The sequence below is a fragment of the Laetiporus sulphureus genome (assembly GCF_001632365.1).
Source record: "Laetiporus sulphureus 93-53 unplaced genomic scaffold LAESUscaffold_1, whole genome shotgun sequence".
NCBI lineage: Eukaryota > Fungi > Basidiomycota > Agaricomycetes > Polyporales > Laetiporaceae > Laetiporus > Laetiporus sulphureus.
The window spans coordinates 1,603,278-1,624,114 of NW_024468510.1; the positions used below are offsets into that span (position 1 = coordinate 1,603,278).

At 51.1% G+C, this 20,837-nt stretch overlaps 10 protein-coding genes and 1 non-coding gene across 11 annotated transcripts; 8 read left to right on the forward strand and 3 right to left on the reverse strand.

Annotated features, from left to right (window-relative positions):
- The first annotated feature begins 65 nt into the window (after positions 1–65).
- Positions 66–3,272, forward strand: LAESUDRAFT_690238 (RNI-like protein). Its single transcript, XM_040906058.1, has 3 exons — positions 66–1,401; positions 1,462–1,748; positions 1,805–3,272. Exons 1-3 carry the CDS (start codon positions 123–125, stop codon positions 3,068–3,070), a joined length of 2,832 nt encoding a protein of 943 aa, XP_040770593.1. The 5' UTR covers positions 66–122; the 3' UTR covers positions 3,071–3,272.
- Positions 3,273–3,303: 31 nt separating this feature from the next.
- On the forward strand, positions 3,304–4,346 carry LAESUDRAFT_690245 (acyl-CoA N-acyltransferase). The gene is made up of 6 exons (XM_040906059.1): positions 3,304–3,382; positions 3,430–3,499; positions 3,555–3,642; positions 3,698–3,807; positions 3,870–3,998; positions 4,055–4,346. Exons 1-6 carry the CDS (start codon positions 3,362–3,364, stop codon positions 4,111–4,113), a joined length of 477 nt encoding a protein of 158 aa, XP_040770594.1. The 5' UTR covers positions 3,304–3,361; the 3' UTR covers positions 4,114–4,346.
- On the forward strand, positions 4,336–5,133 carry LAESUDRAFT_808562 (acyl-CoA N-acyltransferase; the record flags this gene model as incomplete). Its single annotated transcript, XM_040914074.1, has 6 exons — positions 4,336–4,356; positions 4,434–4,503; positions 4,563–4,650; positions 4,702–4,811; positions 4,879–5,007; positions 5,075–5,133. 6 exons carry the CDS (start codon positions 4,336–4,338, stop codon positions 5,131–5,133), a joined length of 477 nt encoding a protein of 158 aa, XP_040770595.1.
- Positions 5,075–6,741, reverse strand: LAESUDRAFT_690248 (uncharacterized protein; the record flags this gene model as incomplete). The annotated part of the gene is made up of 6 exons (XM_040906060.1): positions 5,075–5,591; positions 5,650–6,041; positions 6,097–6,208; positions 6,271–6,386; positions 6,507–6,627; positions 6,686–6,741. 6 exons carry the CDS (start codon positions 6,739–6,741, stop codon positions 5,258–5,260), a joined length of 1,131 nt encoding a protein of 376 aa, XP_040770596.1. The 3' UTR covers positions 5,075–5,257.
- A 118-nt stretch (positions 6,742–6,859) lies between these two features.
- LAESUDRAFT_754103 (uncharacterized protein) lies at positions 6,860–7,649 on the forward strand (the record flags this gene model as incomplete). The annotated part of the gene is made up of 2 exons (XM_040911844.1): positions 6,860–7,459; positions 7,524–7,649. 2 exons carry the CDS (start codon positions 6,860–6,862, stop codon positions 7,647–7,649), a joined length of 726 nt encoding a protein of 241 aa, XP_040770597.1.
- Positions 7,650–7,826: 177 nt separating this feature from the next.
- On the forward strand, positions 7,827–9,305 carry LAESUDRAFT_733613 (Aldo/keto reductase; the record flags this gene model as incomplete). Its single annotated transcript, XM_040910435.1, has 11 exons — positions 7,827–7,881; positions 7,934–8,007; positions 8,061–8,097; positions 8,153–8,231; positions 8,285–8,366; positions 8,425–8,461; positions 8,518–8,656; positions 8,719–8,772; positions 8,824–8,906; positions 8,965–9,119; positions 9,180–9,305. 11 exons carry the CDS (start codon positions 7,827–7,829, stop codon positions 9,303–9,305), a joined length of 921 nt encoding a protein of 306 aa, XP_040770598.1.
- Positions 9,306–9,884: 579 nt separating this feature from the next.
- Positions 9,885–10,887, forward strand: LAESUDRAFT_669391 (14-3-3-like protein). The gene is made up of 4 exons (XM_040905400.1): positions 9,885–9,902; positions 9,958–10,030; positions 10,082–10,391; positions 10,445–10,887. Exons 1-4 carry the CDS (start codon positions 9,894–9,896, stop codon positions 10,800–10,802), a joined length of 750 nt encoding a protein of 249 aa, XP_040770599.1. The 5' UTR covers positions 9,885–9,893; the 3' UTR covers positions 10,803–10,887.
- LAESUDRAFT_t2 lies at positions 10,857–10,949 on the forward strand. Its single transcript has one exon. It is a non-coding gene; the product is annotated as a tRNA-Arg (tRNA).
- Positions 10,950–11,095: 146 nt separating this feature from the next.
- On the reverse strand, positions 11,096–11,933 carry LAESUDRAFT_690258 (uncharacterized protein; the record flags this gene model as incomplete). The annotated part of the gene is made up of 3 exons (XM_040906061.1): positions 11,815–11,933; positions 11,384–11,762; positions 11,096–11,331 (listed from the first exon to the last, which is right to left on the reverse strand). The coding sequence occupies exons 2-3, from the start codon at positions 11,736–11,738 to the stop codon at positions 11,096–11,098; spliced, it is 591 nt and encodes a 196-aa protein (XP_040770600.1). The 5' UTR covers positions 11,739–11,762; positions 11,815–11,933.
- Positions 11,934–12,226: 293 nt separating this feature from the next.
- On the reverse strand, positions 12,227–13,822 carry LAESUDRAFT_719409 (Deoxyhypusine synthase). The gene is made up of 6 exons (XM_040907623.1): positions 13,561–13,822; positions 13,033–13,506; positions 12,767–12,976; positions 12,678–12,707; positions 12,531–12,626; positions 12,227–12,477 (listed from the first exon to the last, which is right to left on the reverse strand). Exons 1-6 carry the CDS (start codon positions 13,753–13,755, stop codon positions 12,370–12,372), a joined length of 1,113 nt encoding a protein of 370 aa, XP_040770601.1. The 5' UTR covers positions 13,756–13,822; the 3' UTR covers positions 12,227–12,369.
- Positions 13,823–14,364: 542 nt separating this feature from the next.
- LAESUDRAFT_640409 (Sec7-domain-containing protein) lies at positions 14,365–20,826 on the forward strand (the record flags this gene model as incomplete). The annotated part of the gene is made up of 19 exons (XM_040903597.1): positions 14,365–15,704; positions 15,755–16,028; positions 16,102–16,286; positions 16,344–16,866; positions 16,896–17,017; positions 17,067–17,263; positions 17,319–17,641; positions 17,698–18,158; positions 18,213–18,318; positions 18,369–18,557; positions 18,608–18,781; positions 18,835–18,940; positions 18,991–19,321; positions 19,374–19,657; positions 19,708–19,908; positions 19,961–20,257; positions 20,314–20,455; positions 20,504–20,630; positions 20,683–20,826. 19 exons carry the CDS (start codon positions 14,365–14,367, stop codon positions 20,824–20,826), a joined length of 5,526 nt encoding a protein of 1,841 aa, XP_040770602.1.
- Positions 20,827–20,837: the final 11 nt, after the last annotated feature.

The window sequence follows — 20,837 nt, forward strand, 5'->3', positions numbered from 1 at the left end:
GTCTAAAATGCGCTGACTAAGCAGAATCAATGCAGCTGCCCCATACACGTGCAGCCCTTCATTCTCGGCAGCGACGACGACGACGCTCAACCTCGGAATCCGAGGCTACCTTTGCTATTGCCATGGCCAGAGGCCGTTCCCCAGCACAGTCCAGTACGTCCGGCTCCGACAACGAGGACGACAATTACAATAAATCGGCCATCTTCACCCCCTCTGACACGTCTAACATCGTCCCCGCGAAGTGGCCATCTCGTGTGCAGTATCTCCCGCTCGTCTCCGATAGCCCTCCTTCATCCCCGGCTTTACGTCTTCCTCCAGAAATTCTCATTCATATTCTGAAACATCTACACTCCTGCAAGGACCTGTATCATTCTTTACTGGTGTCTCGATCATGGTGTGAATGCGCCGTCGAACTGCTGTGGTGCAGACCCAATGTCTCCAAGCTGTCCACATTGGCCAAGATGATGCGTGTCTTGTCTCGCGATGACCAGACGTTCGTATACGCCTACTTCATCCGTCGTCTGAACTTCCTCTACCTGGGTAGCGATCTGTCCGACTCCTTGCTCTCCCGCCTTGCGCATTGCGTGAGGTTAGAGCGCCTCACCCTGATCAACTGCACTTCGATTTCCGACGATGGCCTCACGCGCGTTTTGCCATGCTGCCCGAATCTGGTGGCCCTTGATCTGACAGGCCTTTCAGATATCACTGACCGGTCTATTGTCGCGCTTGCATCGTCAGCGAAAAGGCTGCAAGGCATCAACCTTGGAGGGTGCAGAATGCTCACAGATGTCTCTATCCTTGCTCTTGCTGCCAACACGCCATTACTACGCAGAATCAAACTAAGCAATGTAGACAAAATCACCGACGCAGCTATGTCGGCGATCGCAAAGTCTTGTCCACTTCTGCTAGAAATTGACCTTAATAATTGCAGACTGATTACGGACAGCGCCGTACGGGATATTTGGTTGCATTGCGCGCAATTGCGCGAATTGCGGCTCTCGCACTGCGTCGAGCTCACAGACGCTGCATTCCCTGCTCCTCTGAAGCCGGAAATTACCTTCGTACCTGGATTCCGTCCCTTCCCATCATCCAAGCCCTCGGCATCGGACGAGCTTCTTCCTCTCCGCCTTTCTCGAATCGTCGAGTTACGCATGCTAGATCTAACGGCCTGCTCGCAAATTACTGACGATGCCATCGAGGGTATTGTCACTGCCGCGCCGAGGTTGCGGAATCTAGTACTCGCAAAATGTGCTCAGATTACCGACCGCGCAGTGGAGAGCATATGCAAACTTGAACGCAATCTCCATTACTTGCACCTAGGACATGCAAGCAACATCACGGACTTATCTGTGAGGGGTCTGGCTCGCTCCTGCACGCGCCTTCGATATATTGATCTCGCAAGTAAGTATGATAATTTACAGTGGCATTAGAATGTAACTGACGTGAGCATATGACGTGCAGACTGCATACAGCTCACCGACATGTCCGTCTTCGAGCTTGCGAGTCTACAGAGACTGAAACGTGTTGGTCTCGTTCGCGTCAACAATCTCACCGATCAAGCGGTATATGCCTTAGCAGACCGATACGCGACCCTCGAGAGAATCCATCTGTCTTATTGTGACCAAATCACCGTTTTGGCGGTTCACTTTCTCTTGCAAAAGCTTCCGAAACTTAGCCACCTCAGCCTTACTGGTATACCAGCATTTCGGCGGCCTGAGTTGCAAGGGTTTTGCCGGACACCTCCGCAGGTGAGTATAACTGCTGCTTAACCAACTGTAACCCTGACGCCCGACATGTCGTGTAGGAATTCAACTCAACCCAGCGGGCGGCATTCTGTGTTTACTCAGGAAAGGGTGTCGCAGAGCTCCGCAATTTCTTGAAGGATCTTTTCAACCACATCACCCAGGAAACCAGTGAAGCCGACGAAACCGAATACGAGGACCATGTCTACGTTAACATTCCGAGCTATATCGATGACGTCGAGGCACAAGAAGACAACGAGGAGACGGAAGATGGCGAAGAAGGGGTATTGGCGGAGGTTTATACACATCATCCGAACACCGTTGTGTCTCGCAATGATTACAGGACAAATGGGGCCAACGGAGCTGATGAACACTACGCTCCGTACGATGGATCCGTTCATACAAGGCAACCGATCGTGGCCCCTAGACAATTGGTGGCGCCGAGGGGACGACGCGACCACCCTGTTGCATCCTCGAGTGCAGCCGTAGAGCCAAACTGGACTAACGGGGAACCATGGTCGTCCATCGAGATCACAGGTACCGCCCGCCGTGGAAGAGGTTTCGGTCAGCAGCCTATCATTGAGCTGTCAACCTCGCCTACTCCGAGCGATGCTGCATCGAATCGTAGTGGCGGTACCAACCAATCTACCGGTACTGGGTTCTTCCGTTCCTATACAGAAGCCTCAGTCGCCGCCGCGGCAGCACCGAGAAACGGGACCATGACTCCCGATTTGGTGTTTGCTGAGATAGGGCACGGACGAGGTACAGGACCAGGACCTAGCACGATACTCCTGCAAGGACAAATCGTCCGCGGGTCTGACGCGGCGGGGGTTGGAGTAGCGAATGGATTCCACCCGGGTGCATCCGTACATTCTCTACCACCTCCTCGTACGTTCTCGTATTCATCCGCAAGCTCTGTCCGTCTCCCGGTAGTGGACAACGACACATCGCCGGACTACCCCCATGACCCACGCGTTCTAGTAGATTCATCCAATTCGTATCAGCACAGCGCAGTCCGTACTGAAGATGTCGCCAGTTGGTCTACGGCCCAGCATGAGGCTGCGTCGCGATCGCTATCCGATTCGTCGACGACGCGAGAGTTGCAGGAGTCGATCCACTCCGCTTTAGCTTCACAGTCAGGCTTTTTCGACAATCATGAAGGAGATTCAACAGGCCGGAGCGTGAAAAGAAGCCTGAGGAATACCATCAATGCGGCAGAACAGTATGCTAGCTCCTTCCTCTTCCGCGGTAGAAGCGGAAGCGGGGCTGGGCAGGATGGTTCTGCAGGAGCTTCGAGCAACCGGGACAGCCATGCCCGTGGACATTGAGTCGATTCTTGCAGTTCACAATCACAGGTCCTAGTAGAGGTCACCCATCATAACCTGCTTCTGACACTTCGCGTACATAGCAATCCTTCTTCTTTTCGGAATCGCGCATTAGCTCTCCATGTAATATTCTGCTCTTATTCTGTACGTACAAAGCGTGAAGTACTATGGGAATCGATGATACATTCGTAGTTTTATCATCCGTACAGTACATTGACGCCCGCCACACTCGTCGCAAACGACACTTCATTTCAGCCACCAACTCGGTAGCACCTTTGTGACTACATTCAAGCTATGAACATTCGGCCAGCACGGGTACGACGACTCTCTGCGTACTGAACGCTTCCGTTGATGAGCGCTAGGTAGAAGACCTCATGGGCATGCAGGCATGCAACCTGCAGAATCTGCCCGAAAACTACACCATGAGATACTGTGGGTTACCAAACCACTTCAGTCGTCACTGTAGTCAATGAACTCGATTGTGCAGACTTGTACCATGCATTGACGTGGCCACAACTCTCTTACGTGGCGGAGGATAACAAGGGTCGGATAGTGGGGTACATTCTCGCCAAAATGTAGGTGCTTATGCACAGTCAGTCATAGCAGTGGAGGCTGATGCTTTCACGACAGGGAGGAAGATGTAGAATCTGGTGAAGAGCCTCATGGACATGTCACTTCTATCTCAGTGTTGCGATCCTACCGTCGATTGGGGTTGGCGAAGAGGTTGATGGTGCAATCCCGTACGCCGTGCTGTCCCTCTCCGGACTGGAGCATTTGCTAATCAATCATTGTCTGCTTACAGAGGAAGCCATGGCTACGGTATATAAAGCAGCATATGTCTCACTACACGTCCGCAAGTCGAACCGTGCTGCGCTGAGCCTGTACCGAGACACACTCGGCTTCACCGTGAAGGACATCGAAAAGAAGTATTGTGCGTCCTCCTCCCCATATCTCGTGCCTTACGCACTGACGATGCTCTGCTTCTAGATGCCGACGGAGAAGATGCATATGCTATGCGCCTTTCACTGAAACATCTCGCGCGATGAACCGCGTACCGTGCACGTTATTGTGTATCAGAATTGCTAGATCATGCGGAATTCATGAGCGTGCGCAGGTGTCAGCTGCCTCAATGGTGGGATATGGTCCGAACATCAGTCTGACGGCATGCTGAGGATGTGACTGAGCCAATGCTGATGGGCTGATATCCGAGAGCCTGCGTCTGAAATACTGTTGCCCCTTGGATACTACATCGTCCTAGTCCCGACGACATGAACATCCGGCCAGCAAGGGTGAGGAGGTGGCCCGTCGTGACTGGCCCTATCACGGATCGCTGCATATTTTCATATGCTGATCATTCTCACGGCAGACCAGCGACTTCATGGGCATGCAGGCGTGCAACCTGCAGAATCTCCCCGAGAACTACGACATGAGGTTATGTAGGCAACGTTCCGTCTCGGTACGGTCATACTACTTTGAACGATCTCACTGGAGTCAGATCTGTACTACGCTGTGCGATGGCCCCAGCTATCGTACGTTGCGGAGGACAACAAGGGACGGATCGTCGCGTACGTACTGGCCAGGATGTGAGCGCATGCCCGTAGCTCGTGTTCTGGCCGTCCTAAACTAGGCGGTAGGGACGAGGACGTCCAGCCGGGCGAAGAGCCGCACGGACACGTCTCCTCTATTTCTGTCCTTCGATCTTATCGTCGCCTTGGACTGGCGAAGAAATTGATGGTACAATCCCGTATGCCACTTTGTATGCATTTCGCCATCGAGACGATTGTCGCTTACAGTCTTTGCTATTGATATAGAGGAAGCAATGGCGACGATATATCGTGCAGCATCTGTGTCTCTGCACGTGCGTAAATCGAACCGAGCGGCTATCAATCTGTACAGGGATACCCTGGGGTTCCAGGTGAAGGAAATTGAGAAAGGTTACTGTACGTGCCGGTCCAATCACGGGTTGCAGCGATGCCGTTCTCAGGTTTAGACGTGTTCTGGCTTCAGATGCAGATGGAGAGGATGCATTTGCCATGCACCTGTCATTGAAGGATGCCACGAAGTAATTTCTTTCTCAAGAAAATACAAGGTATACGGGAAATAGCGTACACAACAAGTCAGAATTCTCCGAGAGAGAATTGAATATCAAGCAGCTGCTCAAAGACGGAGACTTTACGTCGTCTCGGAATGTCAATCGAGTAGCAGCTGCTCTTCCGTTTGCTCCGCTGGGACATGAACTGCAGAGTCGGCAGCGGGATGCACCAATTCCTGAGACTCGCTCGCAGTTTTCCTGCTGCATACGACAGCTTCTCGGATGAACTGCGCCGTCGTGAGGCCGAGCGCGTAGTATCCGTCGTTCGCCTTGACGTCGAACATCCCCGTATGTGCTGAGACCTCGTCGGCCGCCAGCGAGTTCGTGGCCTGCACGAAATGCTCAACCAGCTGGGCAGGCTTCTTTGGGAGCACGATAAACGTCCGAGGAGAGGGAGAGGATGGAGGTTTGGGCGGAACGAAGGTGTAGAAACTGCCAATACAAACATGAGCGGAGACAGTCGGTCATATAAAATGGGATCGGATCTCACGCCCTGAAGACCACGCCCATCTCTTCTTCGATCTCCACGAGCCTCTGTAGTCGCCTTTGCAGGGAATTCTCGTCCAAAAGTGCCCTTACATACTTCATGTGGTCTGTGGCCCATTTGTATCCCCAGTCGAGCTCTTCCCGCTTATAATACGCGGCTCCCAGCGCGGCGCCTGCCAATAACGCACCGCCGACCGCATATGATCCAGGCGCCCACTTCTGCCACATAGAAGTTGATGCTGCTACATTAGGGGCAGCAGTGATGGCTGCCCTTGATGCAGTGGCGGAAGGGGGATTACTGGAGGTAAAGGACCGCAAGGTGGTGAAAGCATCGCGTACGTAAGAGGCCGCTTGAGTGACACCGTTTTTGAAGACGGCGGGGTTCAGGCCTAAATACTGACATAGAGGCTGAGTAAAGGAGATCTCAAGACACGCAGAATTCGAAACCTACTGGGGTATCAAAGGAGATGCAGGCTACGATGTTGGGCCACAGCGGAGCTAATGGATCAGGCCGAGTGCGCACAAATTCAATCAATGTATCTGCAGCAAGAAGCCCTCCCATGCTATGCAGCGGGCAATTTCCCATCAGCATAATCCCTTACAACTGAATCAAAGAGTAGCTGACCTGTGGCCGCATAAGACAATCTTTGCTTTGCCTGCACCTCCACCCAAGCCGCTGCCATTTTCTCGTTGTACGGCTAGGTTCGTAAGCCAATCTGCAAAGCGGACCACTGCTTCTGCCTGTTGTAACCCTTAATGAAACCCTCGAATAGGCAACAATAGCCAAGCCCACAAGTTCTCCTTTCGTCTAATGGTTCTTCCATTGAGCTACCATTGGATATACAGCCTATGTGGGTGCACCAAGCTCACTTCATATGCAGGGAATACGACACACTCAACGACCGCGTCGTGAATCGTTTCGGTCAGGATATGTTGCAGCCTCTCTGGAAATCTAGCAAAGGTGTTCTCGCTCCCCTTGAAACTGTTCAAGTCCGGGCTATGAGCGCATTATACTGCCGTCGAAAGCAGGGACGTCTGACCCGTGGATGAATACAACGAGGACCAGGTCGGAAGGGAGCGAGGAGGCGGAAGCCATGGCTGCGTGGGAAGAAATGCTGCAGCGCCATACCGAGGAATCGCCGAACGTGACCTCATCAAGATCCATGACCGATCACGCTCTGCGGCGGGCGCTTACACGCTTGCCCACGACGACCATGTTAGCTGCTTCTCCTCCTCCGTCCAACGCTACATCCCTGCTCTCATACCTAGGTCTTCCAGACGACTACCAGCCGTCTCCCGAGACAAATCCGGTGGACTTTTTGAGCAAACATTACCGCCAGCTTCCCCCAAACTTGCTAAGCTACTTCTCGGCCAATACTACCCCAAAGCAGCGATCAGTCATCTCAGCCATCCGGAACAGACGGCTCCAGTATACAACATCAAACCCACCAGAGCTTAGTCTCACTTCGGCTAAGGCGACATGGCCGACCCTGTGGCCCGGGCGTGAACCGCCTGGTCGCGAGCAAGGGGAGGATGAACGAACCTGGGCAGAGCAATTCTTCATGGGCAGTCTGAAACCTCACGTCGGAAAACTGGGCATGCTGCTCGGTGGATACGAAGAGGAGCGCGAAGCTGAGCGCGTACGGACGCTTCGTAGAAAACAAGCAGAGGAGCTCGAGTCTTTGCCGGAGGAGGATGATAGCTCGGACGAGGAAGAGGATGAAGAGCCTCCGGAAGAAGAGGAGCCGCCAGAAGATGTCCAGGCGCTCTTCCTGCGCAAAATACGGGAGCGCTTCATCTACGGCTTCTTAGAGGTACGCTTAGTTCGAACCTCATGCTGAGTCGGCGGCGATTCAGAGACGTTTTCGTCATCTGCAGTCAATAGACTATGATAAGGTGGATTGGGATGAGACATGGGATGCATATAACGACCGGGATGTGGAAGAGCGATGGTTCGATGACGAAGAGGAGAGCATCTCGATGCCTCCCACCGTGCCTGAATAGTGGCTATCTGACAAGCTCTTTTGTCACGCGGTCGTGTTCCCGGAGTTGATTTGTTCCGTGTTTTTTTCTGTACTTTCCTCAGCGTGTAAGTTATGTGAACACGAAGATGGATATAAATACGAGTTCCCGCGACGCGCCATCGAGCTCTGCTGATTGTCCCCCCACCTTCGAAAGAGGATGTCTTTGGTTCCTAAGTTGAAGTTGAACACAGGAGCGTTGATCCCTGCCATTGGTACGAAATGACACCATCTGTCGCTCAAACGATGTTCTGATTGCACAATCAGGTCTCGGCGGCTGGAGTGGTACCACTAAGGAGCAGCATGCACAAGCCACCCCTTGGATGCTTACTGCGCTTCAGGTCCGTTTGCAACAACCCTAGACCTTGCTCACGTCTCTCATACCTCTCTACAGTCTGGCTACAGACACATCGACACCGCGTGGGGATACGGCGAGTCCGGACCGACTGGCCACACTGCTAAGCAAACTGACATTACCCGCCACAGGAACTGAGAAATGCGTCGGCGAGGCGATTAGGAAGTCTGGCGTCCCGCGCGAGGAGATTTGGATCACTACGAAGCTTCCGTGAGCATTCATCGTCGGTAAAGGCATAGCGAAATCGCTGAATGGCTGTGCAGTTGGAACCACCCTGGGCTCAGGACCGTTGAAGAGTCGCTCGATGACAGCTTGAAGAACCTAGGCACTAGCTATGTGGACTTGGTATGTGCTTCATCTTATGAGAATGCATGAGAAGCGGATTTCGCTAACTCCCGTCCAGTATCTTCTCCACTGGCCCCAGGTTGTTGACTGGCCTGGTAAGGCTTGTACCCAGTTCATTCTCGGAATTGACCCTTACATGCATACACGTCAGACGAGGGTCCAGACTATTCCGGTCCTGACAAGATACGAGAAGATGCTCCCACTTTCAACGAGACCTGGGCGGCAATGGAGGAGATGTATCACAAAGGCAAAGCGAAGAACATCGGCGTGAGCAACTTCTCAGTGAAAACGTGGGTGTCGTCCCACCGGCCCGTCCAGCACCTGTGTTGTTGATTGGCTTGCCCCTTGATAGGCTTGAGGAGCTGCTCAAGACGGCGAAGGTGGTCCCTGCTGTGAATCAAGTAGAGTAAGCATACCATTTGACGAACCTTGAGAAGTTGTTGAGATTTGGGCGTAGAATGCATCCGTACCTCGCGCAGCCCGATCTCAAGGCTTATTGCGACGCGAAAGGCATCCTCTTAACCGCATATACTCCCACTGGTGGGAATACCTCTCGGTTCGGCCGCAAGTATGATAACTGATTACTTCTGTTGCATAGGGTACGGCACTGTACGTTCCGACCCGACGATTGTAGAGCTCGCACAGAAATACAAGGTGTCTCCCGCGCAAATCATCCTCGCATGGCACGTCGCGCGAGGTGTCGTTGCTGTCCCTAAGAGTTCAAACGTGGAGAGGCAGAAGGAGAACATCAATGTGAGTGCTTCTGCATTGTCGCATTGCAAGATCCCCATTATTGACCCGCGTGTGGGCTAGTTGCCGACGCTGGAGGAGGAGGACTTTAAGCGGGTCACGGCGCTTGACCGTGGTGAACGGCTCTGCAACAAGGTCGATGAGAATGGCTATATTTGCGGGTGGCCGCGCGAGAAGATGGGGTGGTAAAGGCGTGCATTCAAGGAAGGAACAAGTGTACAATATGAAGGTCTTCTATCTTCGCCACACAAAGTTTGTGTCTTCTGCGGACTAGGCTTATTATAATATAGTTTTCACAGCACATTCCGCCTCGCTTGATCCGTTTTGACATTCTCTCTACAGCGGAGCCCACTCCGAGAACCTTTTATCTGAGGTCATCAACTGAACTGCAAGAGTAGACATCATCTTGTTGACGATCATTCATGCTAACAAACCCTCAGTGACAACCAAAAAATACATGGCGACTGAACTAATGAAACGCGATAGCATAGAGGCAACACTTCCGCCGTCCGGTACCTCTGAAGTACTGGAACCATGAGGTAGCCAAGCATTCGCATACCCTATACCCAACCCTGCACCCCTCCGCGATGCTTGATCGTTTCAAGCCTATCAATTGTGCGTCCAGATCCAAGTTACACGCTATCCTCAGTGCGTGTTGTTGCTTGCCACCCACAAGTCGCATGTTTCCCCCGTGCCCAGGATCCGCTGACGCTTGGGTAGCTATATAGCCGGTGGACGCCCGTTTAGATGCGATATCGCAGCGCGTATCTCACAGAAATGTCTCCTGTACGTCGTGCCGCAGTCGTCATGGTGCATAAGTAGACTGATGGGAGTGCTCTAGGTGAATGTGACACTGTCTCGGTTGGATGGTCTCTTCATTGCCAGACTTGCAGAGCAGGCGGAGCGCTATCACGGTGCGTTTTAATGCCATCACCGCATGCCAATGCTCACACAGGGACGGTTAGATGTGATTGCGCAGATCAAAAGCATCGTCCATTCTACCAACGCCCAGCTCACCTCGGATGAGCGCAATCTGCTCTCTATCGCGTACAAGAACATCACTGCGAGTTTCCGGACAAGCTGGCGCACCATTGACACTCTGCAACGGAACACGGTTCACCACTCGACGTGGCAGCAGCGGCAGCTCATGCAGCGGCAGAAGGAGAGGATAGAGCAAGATTTGATCGACACCTGCAAGGACGTCGTCGAGTTGCTGGAACGCTTCCTGATCCCCGCGGCCAATCCTGGAGAAGAGAAGGTCTTCTATTGCAAGATGTGTGTATTGTCTGCTTATCTTCGCTTCAGGATTCTAACTACCTTTGTCGAAGGCGAGGGGACTATTATCGTTACCTGGCAGAGATGTCGCGAAGCCAGACCCACGAACAGTATGCGGCGACTTCTCTCGATGCCTATAAGTTCGCATACAAGCATGCTCTCAACACCCTCGATCCCGCACATCCAACGCGGTTAGGACTGGCACTTAACTTTGCCGTTTATTACCATGACATTCGCCAAAGTCCTGAGAGAGCTTGCTTCCTCGCGAAACATGCTTTCGATGAAGCAATGGCGGTTGTCACCGACGTCTCCGTTCACCCTCAGAGTCTGGAAGACTCGCTTACGATACTTCACCTTTTGAAGGATGATCTGTTGTTGTGGGCGGGGGAGATGACTGTCGAGTCGAAGTAGGATAGAAATTATACGTAAACACGTAGAACATTATCTTAATCCGTAACTCTCAACGGCCGCCTGGCGAAATGGCATCGCGTCTGACTACGATGAAGCTTCTGCTTACGTAATATCAGGAGATTGTAGGTTCGACCCCTACGGCGGTCATTGTTTTTTGCACACAGATTCGCTGCGAGTTTTTTTCATTTGTGTTACAATCTCTCTAGTCTCTTTCGTGCACCCATTGTGTGCGTGTGCAGATAGCGTTTGACATTCTGTGATCTCTGTATGATCATGCACATGGTAAAGGTATTCTAAGTGCATTTTTTTATACCTGCTTTACATTTGTAAGTACTCCCTTTAGGTTTGTAAGTACCCGGTTTAGGTTTGGGAGTGCTTGGTTCACTTGGTTTGAGACCTGCTTCATCTGCCATCCCATACTTCCTCCACACTGAGGCATGGGTGAAGTGGGGTATAGAGATGCGCAAAGTACCTTCCCATTCTTCCACTCCATGAGTCAACACTCTACCCCGCAACCAAATGCAGTCCCCTGGAGACAATCTGGATCAGTGCATTGATTTAAATTTAAGCAAGAATATTACCTGGCTGCATCCTGACCCTGAGACCTAAAGATGCCAGATAGATAAAACCTCCAGTAAAATATCCCAACGCTACAATCCCAACCCATCCTAAAGGAGTATCTTGCTTGTCGATGTGGATGGGTGCTCGACTATTGACAAGATATTCTCTTCCTTCCAGGACCAGAGGGTCCATCCCACCAATCATTCTTGCACCTGCATTCTCCTGATTCATCCTGTCATGCACTTTTTCAGCATTTGCGTAAAACTGGGGATCTATGATTTTGAGCGACGCATTCATGCGTACAGCCAGTAGGTCTTGTGATTCCAAGATCTCGGCAGATTGCACAAATCCAGTTCCAGTTCTGAGCATATCCATGCTGGGTGTAACAGGACTAGTAGACTATCTGGCATATGAATGTCATGCTTAAGTAAAAAAAAACCTTTATACTTACAGGGTGACCAATTTGATGCCAGCCTCGGTTCGACCCCTGCGGCGGTCATTCATTTTAGCTCCATTTTGATAATTGATGTAAGCGTTGTTGATTCTCTTTTGTAATTTTCCTGAATTTTTCTGAAATTGTTTGAAGAAGAAAGAGCAAGAAGAGGAGGAGGAGGAAGGGGAGGAGGGAGGCGTCGCAGTGATCGCGTCAAGTCGCGTCCGATCGTCCAATCATTGACAATCTCGATCCCACGTCACGACGCCTTACATCGTAATCTCCTGTCTATTCGAGACGAATGTTGAGGGAAAGCGAAGGTATAAATTTGCTGAGGCCGTAGAAGAAGACTACACTCAAGTTCCTACCAATCGCAGGGTTGTTCATAGCAACCTTCAGGGCGTTGTTCATGAAAAAAGCATTTTCAGACTTCTGCGTGGAGTATGTCGCACATGTGATATGCGAAACATCTAAGTTGCACGCCGCAATAATGATGTAGGCGACTCTATTCTACTACTCTTCCTTTGCGTCATCGCCTCTCGAACAGCGTGGCTCACGTTGATGAGTTGCGCGTTATGATGGGTCGGAATGATCGTCAACCATTTTTTCTTTGCAAGGAGTGTCTTGCGCAAACGTCGCGGCTACCAGCATTGGGAACACGAGTGTAGCATCTGCGAATACCTGACCGTACCGATTTAGCAGATCGTGTTTTCGACAATGAATGTAAGCAGTACTTTGACCGACTCCGCTCCAGCTCGTATCTTACCCCACGATACAGCTTCGTCTGGCCGGGCACCTGAGTCTGAGCCGTCAAACTCCTGACCTGTGTTCTGTCGAAGGGAGGTGAGTAAAACACATCTGGCGGGTTAGGGAGAACATACAATATATACGGAATAGTCCGCTCCGTTACGCTAGTGCGCATGGGTCTTCTTCGTTAGTCCCGAAACATGTTTAAGCAGCAAGAGCTCACGATCAACATGGCATTTGCTATTTGATGCTTGCAAACACCTCCTCCTAGGATGATCATTCCTGCCTTTTTTGATGTTCGAGACAGCTCGTTCAGGGCGCGGATATCTTGGACAATGTCCACAATCAAACCAGGGGAACGGAATGAATGAAAGTACATCATGTCGCCCAATGACCCGTCAGTAAGCGCAGGGCAGAACACAGGGATATCATTCTGCACGATCGTCTCAGCGCTGAATTTACAGATCATGTCAAAGGTAGTCCGCCCACTTTGTAAGCCCAGTAGTACACGCTCTCCTCGTTGTTGATCTCTTTGCCCAGCCTTCTGATGAATGAGCTTGGGCACCAAGATACACCAGTCTTCTTTTGCTCAGCAAGCATGGTATCTAGGATGGGCATCATCCAATCTTCGAATTTGCAGTAGTTGTCATTTGGTACAATTAAATTCCCAATGCGGTTCATGCCTTTCTGTCTGAGGTCGGCACCATCCAAGTTGAAGTCCGCTAAGTAAGTCTTGCCCAAACATTTGATGAAATCCTCTTCAATCCCACCTGCCGTCGTCACGATCGCTCGGACGTGCTTGTGTTTCACAAGGTGCAGGATCACTTCGCGTAAGCCAGACGAAATGAGATTGGATGTATAGCCGAGGAAGATGTTGCAGCGCGTCTGAGCTCTGACCTCCGGGGAAAGGTACTCCTCTGAATCGTCCTCGGCTATAGGCTCGTCAGACAAACGCCATTTGCGCTAAGAGAGGTCGAATGATGTTCATGTTGTACGTCCAGCATTAGTGAGACGTACCATCTTGTTCACAATCTCTATCGCTTTAGCCAAACTGCTCGCCTGGAAGCCAATGCGTTGATAGCTGTCCAACAATTGCTGCAAAGAGATTGGGTGATCGAAATTGGGTCCCTCCACAGAAATAGCATTCTCGGATATCGGCTCTGAGGGCTTGAGGACTGCCGCAGATGCACCTGAGGGAATGGCAGCAGTCATGCGTTCGCACGACGCAGTAGTGAGACACAGTACGAACGTAGAGGTAGAGAATAAAGTTGGCTCAAAGCGAATTGAGCGTCACGATCGAATGGGGCCGGAGACGCCGAACACGGCGCGCATTAGTGAACGACTGTAATACAACCTCTTACCCGCCGTTGCTTTGACTGCGCAGACGGCGTCGACACCTCCTTCAGCACCTTGTCGGCTGACTAGACGATGGACGCTGCTCAGCTCGAAGGAGCTGCATCGATACCATTGCCTATTTCCCCCCCTCCCGACCAGACCCACTTTCCAGCGATCCTTCTCGTCGACTCGGTGCAACGCGATACATCAAATGAAGACCACGTTGGCACTACGGACACGGTCCCTGTGGAATTGGACGCGCCTGGAGACGTTAATGCTGACGCTCTGGTCGAGCAGTCGTCAGACGCAGATGCTTCAATAGAGGAAACAGCTCAGATTGCGTCGCAGAATGATGAAGACCACTCTGTTCTCAGGGCCGAAGAAGATAAGGCGGAGAACGAGGTTGAAGACCTGGGACATCTGCAAGCAACAGAGCCACCTGCGGACGATGCTCAGTCTGTCCCTCCCACTCCTCCTGCCAAAATCATGTCTGTTGCTTCTCCGCCTCGTCGGGACAGTTTCTCCGCTCCTTCTGCGCATAATGGGACTACTGACGCACCAATTCCTGACCAAGAAGTCAAGCCCTCAATTGGCCATCCTCCTGCTCGACCGACCCCACCCTCGAGGCCCGCGTCGGCTGCATCTCATAGACGTTCTCTCACACTTTCTCGGGGACGCACAGTCTCAGTCGTCTTGATCTCATCCGCCCTTGAGACTATCGCAGCCTCGAAGGAAGCAAAACGCTCTGCGCCATTGCGCGAAAGCGCTCACCATGCGCTGGAAATGCTGAAAGCCGGTATGGGTGGGGATCGCCCTCGCGAGATCTTCGAACCGCTACGCCTGGCATGTGAGACTCGGAGCGAGAAGCTGATGATCGCCAGTTTGGACTGTATCTCGAAGCTCATCTCATATTCATTCTTCGCTGAATCGTCACCGGATCCGCGAATCTTGCCTTCACCGCCTCCCTCTCCTGCTCTCACATCGCGGAATTCGATGTCCAACGGGTCACATACCCACCTCCCCTCCATCTCTCTGGTCGATATTGTGGTTCACACAATCACATCCTGTCATTCCGAAACTACGCCAGAGACTGTCTCATTGCAGATTGTGAAGGCATTATTGGCTCTCGTATTGTCTCCGACAGTTCCTGTACATCAGTCTTCACTGCTGAAGGCTGTCCGTACAGTCTACAACGTCTTCCTCCTCAGTTCGGACCCGGTTAATCAAGCTGTAGCGCAGGGCGGGCTGACGCAGATGGTGAACCATGTATTCTCGCGGTGTAAGCTTGATTCTCCGTCTCTATCCCGTAGTGATTCTGGCTCGAATCTTCATTCGAAGGCCGAATTCATCTACTCAGGACCGCGCTCTCCACCACCTCGGAAGTCCACAACTTCAATGCCGCCACATAGCCCCCCAGCCCACCCAAGACCGTCATCTGTAGCTCCATGTTCTGCCGAAACTGAACGTACGGCATTTTCGCTGGCAAATGGCAATGGACACCACACACCAGAGTCCATGAATGATGATTCATCGACGATGGTGAATCAAGAGGAACATATGGGTGAACAATCGGAGTTGCACATGAATGGCAGTGCACCCGAGCAATCGCATGATGTTCCGTATGTACCCAATCTAGATGGCCATTGTCAAAATGCTAAACCGGTCATTAGAGAGCCATCCGAGACTGCTGCGAGTGAGACCTTCCATGAGAACGAGGCATATGCTGCACCTAGGCAATTGTCGACAAACGATCTCTTCATCAAGGATGCGTTCCTCGTATTCCGAGCACTATGTAAGCTCACCATGAAGCCGTTAAATACTGAGAGGTACGACATCCACACCATCAACTGCATTTCGATCTAAGAGTGCATTGCAGCGAGCGCGATCTCAAATCGCATGCGATGCGATCAAAGTTGTTGTCTTTGCATCTAGTGCTCAGCATACTCAACTCGCATATGGCTATTTTCGTCTCGCCGTCAGCTATCATTTACTCAAGTTCTACGCATGAAGCCACGCCTTTCGCGCAAGCTATCAACCAGTACCTCTGCCTATGTCTGAGTCGCAATGCTGTCAGCCCTGTCCCGCAAGTCTTCGAGATTAGCGTCGAAATCTTCTGGAGGGTCATCTCGGGCTTGCGGACAAAGCTCAAGGTCTGTCAGATTTGCGACGCCTCTATGGCATCATGTACAACACCATTACTTATCTAGTGATGCGACATTGCAGAAAGAGATTGAAGTGCTTCTCCACGAGATCTTTATCCCGATATTGGAGATGAAAACCTCTACGTTGAAGCAGAAAGCCGTCATTCTCGGGATGCTGCAGCGACTGTGCCAGGATCCCCAGGTGCTTGTCGAGATCTATCTAAACTACGATTGTGATAGTGAAGCAGTGGACAACATATATGAGCAGTAAGTGTGCACGATTGTGCTGAAGCACCCTTATCATGCTCATGCTTGTATGACTAGCCTCATGAACATCCTCTCCAAGATTGGAACGGCAGCGATATCACACACCCATCAGAAAGGAAATGAGCCAACAAGCCCTACCGTGACTCCTCCGTCCAAACCTCATCACCATACTTCAATTCCTCCATCCCTAAGCACAACTTCATTGGTGGGACAAGGATCTCTGGATACGTCCTCGATGGGACTGTCAGAGCAGCAGCTAAAAAGACAAGGTCTTGAATGTCTCGTGGCTGTCTTGAAGTCATTGGTAGCATGGGGTACCGCGGGTGCACTATCTGACAACGCATCTGATACGAATAATCGAAATCTGCCTAGTGAAGACAGTGGTAAAGACAGTACGATGTCGGATCCCTCGCTTGACGTCAAGAATGGACCTCCAAGCGCAGACCCGACCAGACAGTCTACGCCGGACATTGGGGATGACCCCGGCAAGTTCGAGAGTGCTAAGCAGAAGAAGACGACCTTACTAGAGGGTATCAAGAAGTTCAACTTCAAGCCGAAAAAGGCACGCGTCTTTCTATTTGTCCAACGGCTGATCCTCATTTTTCCTAGGGCATACAATTCTTCATCGAGACGAGCTTCATTCCAAGCAACTCACCTCAGGATATCGCCGGATTCATGCATGAGACTGATGGCCTGAGCAAGGCTATGATCGGCGAGTACCTAGGCGAAGGGTAGGTTCACTCAACGTCTATTGTATCTCGTCTGATAATCGAGTGATAGCGACGAGGCAAATATTGCAACGATGCATGCTTTTGTAGACATGATGGACTTCCGCGACCTCGGGTTTGTCGATGCCTTACGGACGTTTTTGCAAGCTTTCCGTCTTCCTGGCGAAGCGCAGAAGATTGATCGCTTTATGCTCAAATTTGCGGAGCGTTACATTGCCAACCAGTCACAAACTCCTTTCGCGAACGCCGGTATGATTTATCGGATTCATCGTCTATCAGTGATTAATAAGGAGAGCCATCGCAGACACCGCATACGTTTTGGCTTATTCGATCATCTTGCTGAATACCGACGCTCACAACCCTCAAGTCAAACGCCGCATGACTTGCACAGACTTTATCAAGAACAACCGTGGGATCAATGACGGTGCTGACCTTCCTGACGAGTTCCTCTCTTCAATCTACGAGGACATTGTTTCCAATGAGATCCGTATGAAAGATGAGGTTGAATTCGTTCCTCTGATTGCTATGCCAGGGCCTGGACTCGCCAGTGCTCTAGCCAATGTTGGACGAGATCTGCAGAAGGAGGCGTATGTGTTCCAATCGAACAATATGACGAACAAGACAGAGGTATGTGTCCGTCCTCACGTATTTTTGCTGCTGAAACCATTTGAGTTTTCCGTTAGGCCTTGTTCAAGACGTTGATGCGATCGCAGCGCAAAGGTTCGAAGTCTAGCGAGCAATTCTTCAGTGCTTCGCATTTCGTCCACGTTCGTCCAATGTTCGAAGTAGCATGGATCGCTTTTTTGGCAGGGCTTTCCGGACCACTGCAAGACACGGATGATCTTGAAATTGTCGAGCTATGCTTGGATGGTTTCAAGAACGCTATCCGAATCGTGTGCTTCTTCGATATGGAGCTTGAACGGAATGCGTTTGTGACAACGCTCGCGAAGTTCACGTTCCTGAACAACTTGGGAGAGATGAAGACGAAGAACATGGAAGCTATCAAAGCGCTGCTGGATGTTGCCGTTACAGAAGGCAACAATCTGAAGAGCTCCTGGCGGGAAGTATTAACATGTGTCAGTCAGCTGGAACACATGCAGCTCATCAGCAGCGGCGTGGAGTTGCCCGATACTGGTCGTAAGAGGTATGCATTGTATTTTCTAAAGCAGCACTTGCGCCTTCTCATCTCAGCTGCTAGCCGCATTCGCAAGCCCCCTACTGAAGAATTAGCGAACGAAAGCCGATCAACGCATATTACAGTAGCGGCAGATATGGTCTTTTCGCTGAGCCACTACTTGTCAGGGGTATGACAGGTCCATTATTTGCCTTGCCATGTCTAACCTGCACTTCATAGATTGCCATCGTCGACTTCGTACGAGCGCTATGTGACGTTTCATGGGAAGAAATCCAATCATCGGGACTATCGCAACATCCCAGGCTGTTCAGTCTTCAGAAGCTTGTCGAGATTGCGTATTACAACATGAATCGTATCCGTCTTGAATGGTCCAATCTGTGGGACATTCTCGGCGAGCACTTCAATCAGGTGAGGTGCAATGCCGCTGATTAGTTATACTAGCTTACATTGCAATGAAGGTCTGCTGTCATAATAATCCCCACGTTGCGTCCTTTGCTTTGGATGCGCTGCGACAGCTAGCAATGCGTTTTCTGGAGAAAGAAGAGCTGCCTCATTTTAAGTTCCAGAAAGATTTCTTGCGTCCATTCGAATACACCATGATCCACAACTCGAATCCAGATATTCGCGATATGGTACGTTGGACTGCATAGCCGGTTGGGGCCTTCTGACATCACATCGCGCACAGGTCCTACAATGCCTGCAACAGATGATTCAAGCACGGGTGGGCAACATGCGGTCGGGATGGCGGACGATGTTCGGTGTCTTTTCCGCGGCCTCTAAAGTGCCTACAGGTATATCTTTATTTATAGCAACATAGTTGCGTCGCTCAACTCTTCTGTAGAACGGATCGTGAACTCTGCCTTCGAGATCGTGACTCGATTGAACAAGGAGCACTTCTCCGCGATTGTTCGACACGGCGCCTTTGCGGACCTGACGGTTTGCATAACCGACTTCTGCAAAGTAAGCAAGTATCAAAAGATCAGCTTGCTCGCCATTGCAATGTTACGAGGAATCATCCCGATCATGCTCCATTCCCCGGAGTGTCGACTGAACGAGCCTATCGACGATGCTACTCGTAGTGTAGACGATCCGATGATCAAGTTCTGGTTCCCCGTCCTCTTCGGGTTTTACGACGTTATCATGAATGGAGAGGATCTGGAAGTACGGCGGCTGTGAGTTTCCATGCCATCAATGTCGGTGACTGTCTTCTCACTTAGCCTTCAGCGCTCTTGACTCGCTTTTCACGACCTTGAAGACCTACGGCAAGACCTTCCCTGTGGACTTCTGGGATACCGTCTGTCAAGAGTTGCTGTTCCCTATGTTCGCCGTACTCAAGTCGAGCCAAGATCTGTCACGGTTCACGACTCAAGAGGACATGAGCGTCTGGCTATCAACGACCATGATTCAGGCACTACGAAACTTGATCGACTTGTACACGTTCTATTTCGAGACATTGGAACGCTTCCTTGACGGACTGCTGGATCTCCTCTGCGTGTGCATATGCCAGGGTTCGCCATTTTGTTCTGACGTCGTGATGTTCGCTGACTGCTTGTCTTAGAAAATGACACACTTGCACGCATTGGTACCAGCTGTCTACAGCAACTACTGGAGAATAATGTTCAAAAATTGAGCGTTGCTCGATGGGAACGCGTAGCTACGACATTTGTGAAATTGTTCAGAACTACAACACCGCATCAACTCTTCGATGAGAGTCTTCGCGTTGAGATTGATGGCAACTCGGACATGCCTGATTCGGCAGGTATGAGAGTTGAAGTCGCCCGAACACGGTCACGCTTACATGCGATTTGCAGAGCCTAATGGACAAGCAATCGTGCCTGCTCCACTCTCACCTAACGGCGATCAGCCTCAAGGCGAAAACAAGGTCACTCTCAATGATCGTCGGCGCATATTCAGACAAATCATCGTAAAATGCGTCCTTCAATTGTTGTTGATCGAGACAACCAGTGACTTGCTCAGGAACGACGATATTTACAATACGATACCCCCTGACCAGCTTTTGCGCTTGATGGGTGTGTTAGATCAGAGCTATCAATTTGCGCGGTCATTTAACGAAGACAAGGAGCTTCGTACTGGGCTCTGGAAAGTCGGTGAGCACGGTCGGAAGCGTATGCCTTGCTACGTGGCTCACTAACCATTATCACAGGCTTTATGAAACATTTGCCCAATCTGCTCAAGCAGGAATCAAGTAGTGCCGCTACTCTGGTGCATGTTCTCCTGCGCATGTATTACGATACACGCCCTGAGCACCAGGCAGCGAGACCACAGGTCGCTGGTCGACTGATGCCGTAAGTTATACATCTTGCGTGTGTAGACTCGCTCTCATCAGGCGTCAGCTTGGGACTCGGTGTATTGGGAGACTTCAACAAGTTGCGCGTGGATTCGCAGCTGAAAAACATCGCCGCGTGGACACCGGTTGTTGCGGAAATCCTGCAAGGTTTTGTCCAATTCGACGACAATGCGGTACGTGATAAGCATCAACAACGCCTACTCTTCTTAATATTAGAACATCCAGTTTGCAACGTATCTTCCTGCTATATACCCTTTGGCGACCGGATTGCTGGCGAGAGATGTGTCACCAGAGGTCCGAGATGGCCTGCGAGAGTACTTCATACGGGTCGGGTATATACAGGGCATTATGGAACGGGATCGGGCGTGACGGACTTCGTA